This window comes from Brachyistius frenatus, unplaced genomic scaffold (genome assembly GCF_029030835.1).
Source record: "Brachyistius frenatus isolate BFR_SWC_R1_liver_20210118 unplaced genomic scaffold, ASM2903083v1 Contig_1, whole genome shotgun sequence".
Lineage (NCBI taxonomy): Eukaryota > Metazoa > Chordata > Actinopteri > Embiotocidae > Brachyistius > Brachyistius frenatus.
In genome coordinates, this window is record NW_027210600.1 from 1,656,647 (window position 1) to 1,673,354 (window position 16,708).

Below are 16,708 nucleotides of genomic sequence, written 5' to 3' on the forward strand. Positions count from 1 at the left end.
CTACAAGCTTCAGTTCCAGAGCTGAAAATGTCAGTGGTGGAATTTAAAGTTAAAGTGTTTGTCATTATAAAACTAGAAATTTCAATTTTAGCTACCAGTTGATGAGCTGTAAATTTACACTGATCCAGTTCTGTAACCAAACAATCTAGAAATAAAAAAAACACTTCTACAATTCTTGAACTGCAATATAAAACTAATGTAAAATTCCAGAAGCATTTCCAGACTTGAAATTGTAAGTCTGTTTCTTACTCTAAAAAAATGGTCAATTAAATTCTAAATTTGGAACTCGGCTGGAACTTTCAATTTCAAAATTCCATTTCTAGATGTCCCCTTATTTATTCTGCCCTTTGTTTTAATTTGACATCCGTTTACATTAGTCTACATGTATCTGAGCCTTGGGACAAGACGTGATCTATTCAGATTCATCCACGACCCTCAACAAGTCTTTGGTTTAGAAAACAGTTGCTGAAAAATATTGAATTCATATTTGAAAATCTACAATATCACAGAAATCTGTAGCCGAAGATGTTATAACTGAAAATACAATGATACAAAATATTATTACGCAAAAGGCAAAATAACTGGTTATAAATATGTGCATTTATTGACTTTCAAACATGAAGCAAGTATAATAACAGAAGACTTCCTCAATGAGGGAAACAACCATTTTAAAGTAACTGAATGCAAAGATGGGATGTACATTGTCATAACTTAGGAGTGAAACTTAATACAGACTGGAGTTACATGACTTGCCATGGAGAACTAAAACAGAGACGGGATAAATAAACGCATTATCCTACTCCAGAGTTGAGAAAATACACAATTGACATTCAAAGTCTTTTAAAAATGTAATAAATTCAACAAAAAAAAAAAGTATACAAAAAATTAAAACGGCTGGAAAAATTTAGTCTGCAAAACATTTTGTACAACATGTTAAGCATTACAGAAAATGGGTAACATAAAAAGCAATATTTAAAACAAATAACATCATATGTCCACATTGTACATAAGTCTACAGCAAAGTGTGCGCGCGTGTGTTTGTGTACTTGAGTGTTCATGCGTGGCAGTGTGTAAGCATTTCCTGTGCTGGCAGATGATGCGAGTGGGGCGGGGGGGAGGGGGGGCTCAAGGCTGGTTGATCTGGCCCATGAAGAGAACAGTACCTGGGGACAGAGACAGGAAGCAGTCATCTGATTAAAGCATGAACGTCACAGTTAATGGTTGGTTGTTTTTTTTTTAGCATCCACCCATCCATGAGGGTCAATCGAAAATATCGGGGACGCTTCCTGTTGTGCGCGAGCGGAGCGCAGCGCAGTGATGCACCTGGAACAGGATGAACACAACGAAGCACCTCGCCCGGTTCATTGCTTCATTGTTGTAGACTTTCTGAAGCGTTTCTGTTGTTTAGGTCTCAGAGTTTGACCAAAAGAAACGCACGTGCGCTCTCTGCTCAAGTCAGCGGAGAAATCTGAAATGGGGACGTTCCAGCGGTCACAAAAACACACAGAACTCAGGTGCTGATGTTGATTAAGAGACTCAACTTGGACTACCTGCTCAAAACGTTGTTTCTTCTCCCTGCGCATGACTGCGCTGCTCTCTGTTTGTGCACAACACGGACAGTCCTGGAAGTTTTTGATCGCACCTCATTATCCATCTACTGGAAAATAGATGACACACCGTACCTGTTGGGTTATGCCTGACGAGGAAGAGGAAAGGTCTGTCCACTGTAATCCAGGGTGGAGAGGACCGTGCCAACAAAATGGCAGCTGAACACATTGTTAAAAAAAACATGTCAGACTCACAGTTTGCAGTATGAATGTACTAATGCTGTAAATATACAACATTCTTGTCACCTGATCGTACAGCTTTGTGCTCGAATCAAACAGAGAAGTGTGAAGAAATACTCACTGGTGACAGCTGCTGCTTTTGTTCCATCTTCAGACACAATAACTTTGGCTTTCTGGAGGGCCTTGGAGACATGCACCCGCTCAGCACCTGGAAAACAACAGTTACTTCTAGCTTCAGTTCACATTTACCAAACCATCCTTGCCTTTCAGTCAGCTGAAGCTGTCCACATCCAACATGATGATTAGTTTGTGTACATCTTTAGTGCTCTAAATAATGACGGATTACCGAGGGTCTGTCACAGTTTTTGTACGTTACACCGCATGATGGCACTAGAGCAAAACTCTCCATCTGTCAGAGACCCTGGTGATTTCAGCACGGTGTAATCCAGTCTACTCTTTAGTTCACTACACCACATGATGGCAGTAGAGCTCCTCATTCACGTCGCTCACTCCTTCACTCAGGAAGAATACGAAGGGCAAGAAAGCCCAGCAGTGATTCAGTTTTTCACACTGAACAGCGAGACACAATTCATACTTCTTACTGGCTCTCGGCAGTAAACAGCCAACAGTCCGTTCATATTTTCAAGCTGTGCTCGAGTCCAAAAATAAATTAAAAAAAAAAAAAAGCTGTAAAGACTTTCATGGTGCTGGAGGCCTGTCGAAATTTGCAGTGATTGCGTTCACTCACTGAGGTGTCTGAAGTCAGCTTTGTCCTGACTGAACATGTCTGTTATTCCCAGAGCTGAGAGCGGGGCTTCCAGGTCGACCTCTGCATCAGCAGTAAACCTGCAAACACAAACATGCCCACGATGATACCGCCCATCACGCTCAGAGCAGCTGTTGTGTGTGTCTCTCTGTGTGTGTGTGTGTGTGTGTCTTACTTGGGGATCAGCAGGCGGACTTTCTTCATGTGCATCAGTTTGGTCCAGCTCTGCACCGTGGCGGTGCTGATGTGCGGGATGACACTGGACAGAGGCGTGTCCTCCTCAGAGGGCAGGACGATCAGCATGCTGATGGTGTTGCCGTGATAGGGAAGCTCGATTACCTTGTATTTGAGTCCCTGAGGTGTGGTGGCCAGGCCTAACAAGAGAGCTTATGGGTTAGTAGTTTAGATACAGGAAATATTAAACATGACTTTTTTTTCTTTTTTTTTTTAACCAATATAAAACAAAAAAGGTCAATCTGGGCCTGTGTGGAATAATATTCACACCCCAGTTACTTCATCCAACAAAAGCTGCCAAACTGCATGAATGCAGCTGAACTGAATGCGCCCAGGCCTGATGACTACCAGCCCTGTTCAACCTATTCATCACTTAAATAGATTGTTCAGACCATTTTTAGAGGCATCAAGTCCTCACCAGCAGAGACCAACATGTAAATACCAGTGATTGAAATCCATCAGTCTGGGAAGAGTTACAAAAATATATCTCAAGTCAGTGACGCACGTGATCTCCACACAAAAAAAATATACAAACACAACACTTTTGTTTTTGCACCCATCTTTCATGAGATGGAAGACTTTTATGCACACTAACTGTTTCATTCTTTACAAATTTTGTTCACATTTACAAAAAAAAAGTCCATCCACCTGACAGGTGTAGCACATCTACATGCTGCTTTAACAGCAGTGTACTTTGGTCTGGTCGCTATAAAAGGCCACTCTCATGTGTAGTTTTGTCGCGCAACACAATTGCAGACGTCATGTTTCGAGAGAGTGTGTAATTAGAAGCAGTGTTGCGGCTTACGGTCTTGAAATGAACATTCAATTCCCGGGCAACAGCTCTGGTGGACATTCCTGCAGTCAGCATGCCAATTGTTCGGTCTCACAAAACCTGTGACATCTGTGTGTGGTGCGTTGCGTTGCATTATGTGATGTGATGTGACTGGATATTTTAGAGTGCCACTTTGTGACCAATCCAAGGAAGATTTGTGTAAAAATCAAGGTGAACTTTTGAGAGAAACAAACATTTCATGTTCTTTAAAGAAGTCTTGGATCTTAATTTCAACTCCTGAGAAATCAGAGCAAAAACTAAAAAAAAGTTGCATCTATATTTTTGTTGAGTGTACAAATGGACAAGACTTGGAAGAATAGTGAAACTTTCAAGAGGTCGGTGACTCAGCCAGGAACACAAAATACCCAAGAAAAATATCTAGACAATTGCAGGCCTCTCGCCTCAATAAAAGATAAGTGTTCATAACTTTACTATCTGAAAGACGCTGGGTAAAAATGTGTTCCACTAAATCATGGCGAGGTGAAAACCAATGCCAACTCAGAGGAACATTGAGGCAAGTCTACATTTTGCCACAATAAACCTTGATGACCCTCAAAGCTTTTGGAAGAAGACTGTTCTTTGGACTGATCAGTTGTCCCGGTACATCTGGCGTGAACCAAACACACAACATGATACCAAGGGTCAAGCAAGGAGGTGGCAGTGTAACGTTGTTGGGATGCTCAGCTGCTTCAGGGACACCTTTTTTTTTTGTATGTCTATTGATGTCTGTTTTTGTACGTTGAGAGAGAGAAAGTTAAAAACCGAAGTCAAATTCCTTGTATGTGTAAACATACCTGGTCAATAAAGCAGATTCTGATCAGTAAGTTGAAGCTCGAGTGTAACCGGGTTATGCAGCTTTACAATGATACCAAGCACAAGAGAGAGTACATGATCTGCACTTGCATAACACCATTGCCTACAAAGTGTTTTATAAATTTTTTTCCACCCATTCACACACTCTCTAATGGAGTGGTCTAGTCTGGACTCGAGTCCCGTTTTGATGCTATGGAGGAAAATGGGAAAAAAAAAAAATAAGCAGTTAATGCTCTCAAATCCTCCAACTGCACTAAAGGAGTTGTGCAAAGAAAAGGGGCCTCCCATCAGTACAGTATGAATGGCATCTTTTGATGCATCTGACAAAGTAATTTTTTTTTAAAAATTTTTTTCTTTAAACCTACAGATTCTCTTTGAAAAACTTTCCAAATAAAAAAATGCTAAAGTGTTTACAAAAAAGTGGCCTCTTATCTGTTTTTGAGAGACTGCAGAACACATTTTCAAAGTTTTTGTGGTGTAAGAGAATTGGAATGAAATTTCTTTTTCCCCATTTAAACATTTTTTTTTTATTTTTTTTTTTATCCCTATTGTTGCTCAAATTAAACATTATTTGTGTGCACACAACCACATCACCAGAACATTCTGTTCAACTCCATTTCTGTGGGTGAAACTATTCTCTTTGTTTAACCTTGATGGCCATCGCTGCTCAGTAGTTTTAATTAGTCTAAACAGCCCTGTAGGCAGAAAATGCCACATTTCCTGAGAGCAAACCGTCTTCCACTGAAAAGACCTACGAGACAGCAGAAAGAACAGTGAATGCAAAACACTTTCTGGAACAATACCGTGTTATATCACTCTAAAGGGGGAGTAGTAAAACAGATTATGTTTTTCACTTCATTAATATACGTTTCTATTGCTTTAAGCTGGAGTCGAGGTGGCACTGAGTGCTGGACTGTGGGTGCTTTTACCCTGATAATATCAGCTTTCCTTCTATAGGGATGCAGAAACAAGAACTGACAAGATATACAGTGTAAAAGTGACTCGAGGCCAATGAAAGCACATAAAGCCACAGCAGCACCCTCACACCACAAGCATCCATTCAACAGTCCTTATGCAGTTTTCATGCTTTATATGACTATTAAACTAAATTACAGCACATTATATTATGAAGTCATACAGCCAAGTATGTGGAAATCCCATCATAGTCGTGAAACTTTACTCCGTCAAGCGAGTGCAGCGGTGATTTAGGACTGGAACAAGCTGGTGGGACCTACGTGCAGTAATGTGTGGACACTCATCCAAGCAACACGTCGCAGATTGTCCACACGACAGTCGACACACTGCGGGATACCGAGGGAAGAGACGCACAGCCACAACACTCGCCACGCCAACATGACTCCGACAACCCGTCTAAATATAGACGACTGACTGGTACATCATCTCATTTCACACGGGACTAAATAATGTCCTACGGATGTGGCATGACTCAGCCTGCATTTCTCTACAAATCAACACATGCTGGTCTGGGAATCAGATCCTGGCAGCGGCAAAGATTGCATTTTAAAAACAAAACTAAAATTAAACAATGTTATAATTAAAGCTACAGTTATTAACTTGGCAGATCTGAGTAGAATAGCAGCAGCTGATTGGCTGATTTATTGCCACTGAAGGTTGCCCATGACAGCTCAGACATGCTTTGGTTCAAACAAAGACATGTACCAACTTAATGTTGCGTTAAAAGGATGTTGGGACATTTTTTATTTTTAAATCAGCTGTATGCTGGAAAACAGATTTAAAACAAAACAGGATCAGAGGTATTTGAAGGGTTGCCCTTTTAATAAGGAAGGACACAACACATTCAAGCTCGAGGATACACTCGATGCATGTTGGTGGTAAACGGTGAGTTTAACTTCTACGGAAACTCCACAGGGCACTTTATGTTATAATCTGGCACTTATTCTATTCTATATAGAAAACCAAGGAATCATTATCCGTGATACCGTTTGCTTAAACAAACCTCAACAATGTATCACCAACTGAGCTGGACTACAACACAAAAATACTTTCTGATCATTCAAATGAAAGAAAAGCAAGGCCACAACTACAGAGTTACATTTCTACAAAATGGAAAAATTGTATTCATCACATTGTTTAAGTTTAATCCAATTCATTGTTCTGAAGTGTCTCTTATCACTGATTAACATGACAGCCTTAACTGGGCGACTCATTTTACCCTGGCATCTTTTTCTATTATTGCAACCATCCACATGAGAGCTTTCTAAGTATGAATTAAGTAGTCAAGAGCAGAACTCATTCAGGACCCTGATGCATTAAAACTCTGGCAGTATGTAAGGAGGCCGTCAACGCTGAATTACCACTTTCATCAGAAGCATTTAAATGGTTGAGAACCGTCACTGCAAACCTCTCGCACGTCAGCACTCACCTATGTTGAAGACTGACAGCTGAGACATCATTGGGACTTTATATACGTCTCCTTTGCCCCTGTTGAAAGACCTCATCTTGGTGTTCTCGGGCTGGAAGCGGGACTTCCACAGGCCTTTGAAGTAGATCGAGTTGAGAGCGACCAGACGGGTCAGAGCCGAATCCAGCATGTCTGCTTTGATCAAGCTGGGGATGTGACCTGGATAAATATGCAACACTCTTGTCAGCAAGGTTTAATAAAAACCACCACACCTTCCATATTCACTTCAAGACATATTAGTATGCATTAATGCAGCACCACACAAGGACACACTGACCAACACGGCAGTAAATGGACCACACTACTGGGTCAAGGTTTTATACTGCGGTCTGTGGAAAACAAAACACTCCACTGCTGTATAAACACAATATAAACTAGAGCTATCCCCAAATATATATAGCGGTCCACGCATCCGATGAGACTCAGAAGTCTCACCATCCTGGAGCACCGGGGAAGCTGAATATGATCGTACAGGAAGACCACAAGAACTGTGCCAAAACTCACTATTCCTTTAGTTTCTACCCTCTCAAGACGCAAGAATTTTATATACTTTGATACATCATTGACTCCAAACATGTAACTTGAGGCTGAACAAAATACAGAATTGCTTCATTTTCCATATATACAGCTGCTACGTAGAACCAGGATCCATACCTTTGGTCTTGTTGTTGACCCAGTCATTGATCTCATCTGCCGCTGCATGGGGGTTGTTAAAGTCCAGATCCCTGCTCTCGCACTGGAAGTTGGCTTTGTTGGAGGCCACAAAGGGCTCCTCCATGAGGAAACCCTTCTGGCTGAACATGGCGTTGGCAATCAGCACAATGTCCTGGTTGGATTTGGCTGTCAAGGTCTTGTGCAGCTTCTTCAGCATCCTGTAAGGGCCTGTGATGAACGAGTACACTTTCAATTATTTATCAGACTGCTTAACGCCGCACTGACTTCAGTTCAGGTAATCTAACGCCAAGACACAGTTTAACATCTGATGCTCGGCAGCAGAACTCCAGCTAAGGCCTGAACCTGTTCTGCCAGAAACGGTTCGTACCATTTTTCTTGTAACGGAGAGCATTTAGGACTTGCTTCCGCGTTTCCCCGTGGGCTCCGGGTAGCAGCATGCCGAGGATGGAGGCCACGCCGTGGGGGGATAACACCACGTTCTCCAGGGGTTTGGAGTGAACTACTTGCTGAAACACCTGTATGCCAAGATCAGAGCCCCGTTCGCCGTAGGAGGGAGGTTGGGACAGCACAACCTTATGGCCGTACAAGGTCACCACAGCAGACAGGCAAAATAAGATGTGCTTCATTTTGATACCTACAGAAACAAAGAACAGATTATCAGAAGCATCTCATCTGCTGATTCGCTCTCCAGAAGACTCGCTGATTGTTGGTAGCATGTACAGATTACATCTGAGCGTCGTACCATCTGAACAGCCACAAATTTATAAAAACTAGAACTTCAAACCATGTTGAAAGTCACTTAAAAAGACAGCTGAATACACCTTTCATTTTGTGGTTAACCACAAGCACGAGATGCACCTTTTCTTAAGAGCCTTTTACCAGGCGCTGCAGGGTCTGACTAACTCTTTACTCATGCCATCTAAATATCGCTGGCTAACCACAACCAGAACACTGAAACTGCTCTCTGCTTTGGTTTTAATTTTAGACCAAATTAAATCGTTGGACAATTTGAGAAGAAAGATCCAGCCCTCCCTCCCTAGAGCAGACTGAATGTGGCCACAAGAGTCCGACTGGATGCCTGCTGGGATTTATTGTACACCGATTTAGTGATAAACATGCTATAGTTTTTCGCCGTTACAGAGAGATCTGTGCATAAGTTTAGGTTGCAGCTGCCATGGTTTATTCACCAACTACACTTTGCAGTTAAATATCTGGTATTGGAAAATTTTGAAAACACAGCAACAGCTTTAACAGACAGTTTTGATTTAAGTTCAACACAATATTGCCAACCACTCAGCGTTAGTTTCAATGAATCCACAATGTTAAGCAACTATTTCCCAAAGTATAGCCTTTGTTTGGTGGACAAGTTACAGGACACTTGGTACAATTTAAAAACATTTTTAAATGCACCGAATTCAAATCTACACGAGAAGTTGATGCAATTTAGGATTTAGGAAGGCTGTTTTTGCCAAAATAAACAATAAAACTGTTAAGGATCTCCTTCATACATGCTTTAACATGTGAATAAATTGAACACATTGAACTTCGATCCTTCAATGTGTGCAGCGAGATGTTGGAGATGTTCTACCAGTCTGTTGTGGCCAGTGCTTTGTACTTCGCTGGGGTCTGCTGGGGGAGCAGCAACAGACTTAACAAACTGGTTAAGAAGGCCGGCTCCATCATCGGCTACAAACTGGACAGTCTGGAAAAGGTGGTGGAGAGAAGGACGCTGAACAAACTATTATCCATATTGGATAATCCTGTCCACCCTCTCCACCACCTGCTGCAGGGACAGCGGAGCACTTTCTCTAAAAGATTCCTCCAGCTCCGCTGTCACAAGGACAGATACAGGAGATCATTCCTGATACAGGAGATCATTCCAGATACAGGAGATCGTTCCAGATACAGGAGATCATTCCAGATACAGGAGATCGTTCCAGATACAGGAGATCGTTCCAGATACAGGAGATCGTTCCAGATACAGGAGATCGTTCCTGATACAGGAGATCGTTCCTGATACAGGAGATCGTTCCTGATACAGGAGATCGTTCCAGATACAGGAGATCGTTCCAGATACAGGAGATCGTTCCAGATACAGGAGATCATTCCTGATACAGGAGATCATTCCAGATACAGGAGATCATTCCTGATACAGGAGATCATTCCTGATACAGGAGATCATTCCTGATACAGGAGATCATTCCAGATACAGGAGATCATTCCAGATACAGGAGATCATTCCTGATACAGGAGATCATTCCTGTTGACCGCAATAAGTCTGTACAATAACTCACCTCTGGCAAAATCCATCACAGTACAATAACACTGTTGACTGTGTTTCTTGGTTTGTTGTATATATAGATATATACTGTACATATATACACACACATATGTTGACTGTGTTTCTTGGTTTGTTTGTATATAATATATATAATGTACTGTATATACTGTGCATTTTATACTTTATATTTTTTACTGCTATTTTATTGCTTTTCTATTATATTCTATTATTTCTATTGTTATCTTATTGCTTCTGTATGCTGCTGTAGCGAAAAAATTTCCCCTCGGGGATTAACAAAGTAACTACCTACCTACCTAAATTAGGGTTGGGCAATGTATCAATGTCATATCATCTTGTGATGCGAGACTAGATAACATGTTAGATGTTGGATTTTGCAATGTTGTGATTTTCCTGGTTTTACAGGCTGTGTTGCAGTGATGCAATTTTCTGGATTTACAAGATTGTGGCAGCTGTTCTACAATTTGCCTTGAGCCACTTAATCTTTATATCCATATAACTGATTATTGTCTATCAAATTTATCCTTGTGTCATCTCTATGATGTTTCAGTAGCGCTTTCAAGGCATTTGGTCCAAAATATATTTGCATGTTCTCCACATCATCCCTAATTACACTATATAAAAATCTACTTTGGATTAATAATAATTCGTGTCTTTTCACCCCAAAAAAAACAACTTTCAATTATCTTGTAAAGACCCTTCAAATGAACATCTCTCTTTCTCCCTCATTAAAATTTGTGTATTTCTATATTTAACTGCTGCACCCACGATGTCTCGTACTTCATTCACTGTAAAGTCCATTTTAAGTGTAGGAGCACAGGAGGTTTCAGGTTTCCTCATCACACTTGTGTGAATTGCATTGAACCCGGATTGGCTGCAAAACTAATTGTGATGTCACAAATCGTGTCCGTCGGGCCCATCCCTCAAAATCTTGATTTTCAGTGAGCACAAAGAAACTTTGTACTTTCAGCAGATGAACTGAAACCAACATTTTCTTTTTAAACTCTGCACACAGGCTCCGGTACATTAGTTTGCGCAGTGAAGCTCAACTGCAAGACCGAGAAACATGTTTTGGAAAGGAGGAGGACTTTTTTTTGTTTCCCATTTTATTTGTGTCTGTGAAATATCTAAATGATCGAGACTTTATAATAAATGCCCAAAAGCAACCACACCCACCATAATTCTTATATATTAAAACAACAACCACCACCAGCAGCATGCAGGCAGTCCAAGAAAGCAACTCGGCACGAGAAGCGCACCTTTTTTTTTTTTCTTTTTTTCTTCCAAGTATTCTCATTCAAGTCACGCAAACTTACCTTTAATTCACTCAAATGCCAGTTTTCTGTGGTACGTTTGGGTTCATTATTTATTGCCAACTAATTTCAGGAGTCAAAACAAACTCCCACCTGACGGGATGCGTTGCACGTTGGTTAAAGTCAGCTCCATAAAAACGTTTATTTTACTGTGCGGGAGCGACTTCGTGCGCTTCCGTGCAGACGACAAGGTGGTGCTGAATGTACCGTTTAAAAAAAAAAAAAAAAACTGTTGAAAACGGCTACTTATTTTGAGTCTCAAAAAAACCAAAACAAAAAGTTCACGTTAGAAAAGACGCCAGGACTTTACTTTACCTACAGTATCACGAGGTGACGTCGGCTGGACTCGCGCCGCAGGTAAAACTGGTCGCTTTTCACCGCAGTCCGGAGGAGAAACGACGCGTCGTCCGCAATGCCAAAGCAAAACCTCTTTCTCCCGGTGGAAGCGAGCGCTACTACTGACCCCACCGCACTCTCAAACGCCAATTTATTGGCCTCGACTCCGCCTTCCTACCAAACGGCCCGAGCACGGAGACGTGTGCGTCTCCGACGGCGTCAGACTCCAAATAACGCAGCGTGCGCTTCCGCTGCACTTTCGCCGTAAAAGCGCGTGACTTTGAACACTTTTTACAATAAGGCCGACAATTGAAGATCATTTCCCGTTACCATTGTCTTGTCGTATTTTGCCGAGTTGTTGCTCATATTTTTCAAAAGACGAACAAACAGGGGTATTTATTTCATATTTACATTCATGGGGCTACTTCCGGTAATGTGTTGGCTAACTCTGGCCACCTTGATTCAAGTAAGAAAATGCAAGTTGTTTACAACGGGAAGTTGGGAAACCTTTAAAAACATTACAAAATCATCAATCTTAGTCATGTTTTGTCATGTGAAATGGAAAATTACTGAGGGCCTCCAATTGAACCGACAATTACGACAAGTGTGCATTTTTGACTCTTGGAGAACTACATCCAGCTGGATCACTTGAACTAAGGCAAAGTACAATCTTTAAATACGCTCCTCTGCTAAACTTTATTATTGCATCTGCTGTTTTAGGATATCTTGACTGCTAAAGCTTGTATGTTTTTTGGCAGCTGGAATTGTTTGTGATTGGATTCTTGTTTTCACTCAAGTAACTGTGAGTCGAAGAGAACAAGTTTAGAGTTAAACTGCTGGTCTTTTATTTCTACTTCTATTAGGTTGTATTTGACTTTCTACCGTTCGAGGTAAAAAAAAAAAAAGACTCTCCGAGACAAGTTGGCACAAAATCTAGAGACAGTGTGAAAGCTTTCTTTGTTTAAAGACTGTGGGGAAGTTTTCTTTGTTTCGTAATCAGTGGCGAGTTTCTATTGCTGCCCATTTGTAACACCTGGTGCCTGGCGGCCTAACGAGCAGGGGGTGGGGTCTGACCAGCTGTAGCCAACCCTGTTGTAAAAAGGAAGTGTTTGAAGCGTCAGCCAGGGCTCATCCTATGAAGACTCTGAAGATCAAGACAAAGGAGGCTTTCGTTGGAGTCTCCGGGGGATGCCGGAGTATAACGACTACCATCTGAGTGTGTCTTTTCCTTCCGTACCTGTGCGTATATCTACTCGTAGATACTGCAGGCCTCACACTCGTTCACACCAACACCGAAACCTTTCCTCTGTTATCTGTCCCACCCGTCCCACACACACCCAACACCTCGTCACAGGAGGACTCTGGAACTGCCAGTCAGCTACCCGCAAGGCAGACTTCATCTCCGGCTTTGCTACCCAGCAATCGCTTGACTTCCTTGCTCTCACTGAGACCTGGATCACACCGGACAACACGTCCACCCTGCTGCTCTCTCCTCTGCCCTCTCCTTCAGACACACACCCAGACCCACTGGTAGGGGGAGGAGGGGGGGGGGGGGAGGTTTTCTCTGTACCCACTTCCACTTCCTACCCCACTGTCTTTTGAGTTTCATGCTGTGACAGTTACTCATCCGGTACAATTAAACATTGTTGTCCTCTACCGTCCTCCAGGTCCTTTGGGAGATTTCTTGGATGAATTAGACGTCCTCCTATCAAACTTCCCAGAAAATGGCCCTCCACTTGTCCTTCTGGGTGACTTTAACATCCAGACAGAGAAGTCATCTGACCTTTTGCTTTTACTGTCTTCCTTTGCTGTCTCACTCAGTCCTTCCCCTCCTACTCACAAAGCCTGGACTATATTTTCACCAGAAACTGCTCCACATCTAACCTCACTGTAACTCCACTTCATGTCTCTGACCACTTTTTTTTTGATTATCTCTTACTCTCTCCCACTCTCTCAAACCGACAACCCTCCCACATCAACGGACTCTGTACCGGTCTGTCACAACATTCGCTCCCTCTCTACCTCCTCTCTACCCCCTCTCTCCCTCCGCTCTGGCCTCCTCTGTTTTATCTGCCCTCCCTTCAACTGACTCTTTCTCCCTCATGCATCCTAACTCAGCCTCAAACACTCTCCTTTTCTACTCTGTCTTCCTCTCTTGATTCTCTCTGTCCTCTTACATTACGACAGGCCCGCAAGTCCTCCCCATCTCCGTGGTCGTCTGACTCGGTGCTCCCAGAGAGCCACTATGCGAGCAGCAGAAAGGAAATGGAGAAAATCTAACCACCCTAACGACCTGCTCACCTATCAATCTCTCCTCTCCTCTTTCTCTGCCTCTATCTCTGCAGCCAAAAGCTCCTTCTACCTAACCAGAATTCAATCCTCATTTTCCAATCCCAAAAAGCTATTCTCCATCTTTTCCAACCTACTTGAAAAAAAAAAAATGTTCATTCCAATTCTCTTACACCACAAAAACTTTGAAAATGTGTTCTGCAGTCTCTTAAAAACAGATAAGAGGCCACTTTTTTAAACACTTTAGCATTTTTTTTATTTGGAAAGTTTTTCAAAGAGAATCTGTAGGTTTAAAAAAAAAAAAAAAAAAAAAAAAAATTGCTTTGTCAGACGCATCAAAAGATGCCATTCATACTGTACTGATGGGAGGCCCCTTTTCTTTGTATAACTCCTTTAGTGCAGTTGGAGGATTTGAGAGCATTAACTGCTTATTTTTTTTTCTTCCCATTTTCCTCCATAGCATCAAAACGGGACTCGAGTCCAGACTAGACCACTCCATTAGAGAGAGAGAGAGAGTGTGTGTGTGTGTGTGTGTGTGTGTGTGTGTGTGTGTGTGTAGTGCTGGTTGCTGTCTTTTTTCTCTACAATTGATCATGAGTTTCATATCTCAGAATAGGAAGTGATAATATAACAAAGTATTTGTTGACATTCAATCATCAGTAAATGTCTTTTTTTTTATTTCACTACACCAAAGAAATGTCATTGGATTTTTATTTTCATTTTATCCTTCTAGACCTCTGGTGCACCAGATCCTTATTTCCTCCCTTCAGGACCTCGGTGTCTCAGAGTCTGCTCTCTCCCTGTTCTCATCTTACCTCAACGACCGCACTTACCAGGTAACATGGAGAGGATCTGTGTCTGAACCTTGTCCTCTCACTACTGGTGTCCCTCAAGGCTCCATCCCGGGTCCCCTCCTCTGCTCTCTGTACACCAACTCTCTCGGCTCTGTCATTCACTCACATGTCTTTTCCTACCACAGCTATGCTGATGACATCCAACTGATCCTCTCTTTTCCCCGATCTGAAACACAGGTAGCAGCACGAATCTCTGCCTGCCTGACTGACATCTCTCAGTGGATGTCCTCACACCACCTGGAAATTAACCTCGACAAGACTGAACTGCTCTTCCTTCCAGGGAAAGACTCTCCCACCCTCGACCTGACTACTACCTTCAACAACTCTGTGTTATCCCCGACCCTGACTGCTAGGAACCTCGGAGACACTCGACAGTCAACTCTCTCTTACTGCCAACATCACTGCAACGACGCGTTCCTGTAGATACATGCTGACCAACATCAGGAGAATACGTCCTCTTCTCACTCAGAAGGCGGCGCAGGTTCTGGTCCAGGTTCTGGTCATCTCACGTCTGGACTACTGTAACTCCTTTCTGGCAGGTCTACCTGTTAGTGCCATTCGTCCTCTGCAGCTCATCCAGAAGGCAGCAGCTCGACTGGTCTTTAACCTCCTAAATTCACTCCCACTACTCTGCTCCTCCTCCTCCTCATCTTCCTCCTCCTCCTCCTCCTCCGCTCCCTTCACTGGTTACCAGTAGCTGCCCGCATCCGTTTCCAAACATTGGTACTTGTGTACTGTGCTGTGAACAGATGGGGTCCAGTCTACATCCAGGACATGGTCCAACCTTACATCCCAGCTTGCTCCCTCCGCTCTGCTTCTACCAATCAGCTTGTTGCTCCTCACTGAGCTAAACACTCTACAAAATCACGACTGTTTGCTGTCCCGGCTCCTAAATGGTGGAATGAGCTCCCCACCGACATCAGGACAGCAGAAACTCTGTACATCTTCTGCCGCAAACTAAAAACACACCTCTTCTGACTTTACCTTGAACAGTTGAACTTTAGTAGTGACACTTTAGTGACACTTACTTTTAGCACTTTGTGGTTTGGCTTTCTTTAAGAAATTGTATTTTCTTAATTCCTGTTGTTCTGGGTTTTGTACCCTCATGGTTGAAATGCACTTATTGTAAGTCGCTTTGGATAAAAGCGTCAGCTAAATGAAATGTAATGTAAAAAGTACTAACACCAGCTAAATGTTCTAATTTGAATGCAGTTCTCCTGTTTTTCTTAAATATAATTTTCTAACACCTATTTTCATACCATCTTAAGGTTGTTTGGTCTTAATCCAGTTTTGATGTTTTTTTTAATTGAATACATTTTAACTGATAAACAGCTCAAAGGGGAATTTTGGAAGAACTCACTGACTACTGAATTACCACCTGATGCTTTTCTGTCTGATGAGGTGATGCAGTTGGGTGGTGAAACACACACACACACACACCTGTAAAGAGGTTGAGTCTCAATTACATTGCTGCTGCTGCCAAAGAGAGAATTATGGGCAGGTGCTTGCAGGTTTGAATTACAGGGGATTATGTACGAGTGTATGGCCAATTACAACTAAAACCATTGTAAATATGTACCTTAATGAAGACTATATTGTGGCCTGTCATAATAATATATATTTCACATGTGTATGTTATGGGATGAACGTCCACTTTAATAGATTAGTTTCACAGTCACAGCCTGTGACTGATGTGGGGGCTTTAATGATTCTCACTACCCAAAGCAGTGCAGGCTTCAGGACAGGATTTTGGTGTCCAGCCTTTATGGGTGAGAGTTTAGAGTGGGGGTCTTGCATGTCCAGCTGGGATGCAGAGATGGGATTGTTATAAAAATAAACAGTGTTCAGCTAAGCAGGGTCAATTTGTGTGTTTGCAGGAGTCAGTGAACACACAGCTGTGCAGTATAATCATACCATTCAAGGCCACTATTATTTTTCAACTGCAGATATTGCTTTGAAAACTACTTTCAGGCAAAATATGAGGACAGTGCAATATGGCATCCGATCCAACCTTGATTTTTCCAATACACCATCTCTACAGGTGGAGATATCATGTTCCTGGTGAGC

General features: G+C 42.2%; 1 protein-coding gene across 1 annotated transcript; it reads right to left on the reverse strand.

Moving 5' to 3' along the window:
• Positions 1–578: 578 nt before the first annotated feature.
• Positions 579–11,523, reverse strand: serpine2 (serpin peptidase inhibitor, clade E (nexin, plasminogen activator inhibitor type 1), member 2). Its single transcript, XM_069692422.1, has 9 exons — positions 11,478–11,523; positions 7,918–8,184; positions 7,530–7,757; positions 6,837–7,034; positions 2,729–2,927; positions 2,536–2,633; positions 1,909–1,995; positions 1,683–1,766; positions 579–1,163 (listed from the first exon to the last, which is right to left on the reverse strand). Exons 2-9 carry the CDS (start codon positions 8,174–8,176, stop codon positions 1,126–1,128), a joined length of 1,191 nt encoding a protein of 396 aa, XP_069548523.1. The 5' UTR covers positions 8,177–8,184; positions 11,478–11,523; the 3' UTR covers positions 579–1,125.
• Between the last annotated feature and the right edge of the window lie 5,185 nt (positions 11,524–16,708).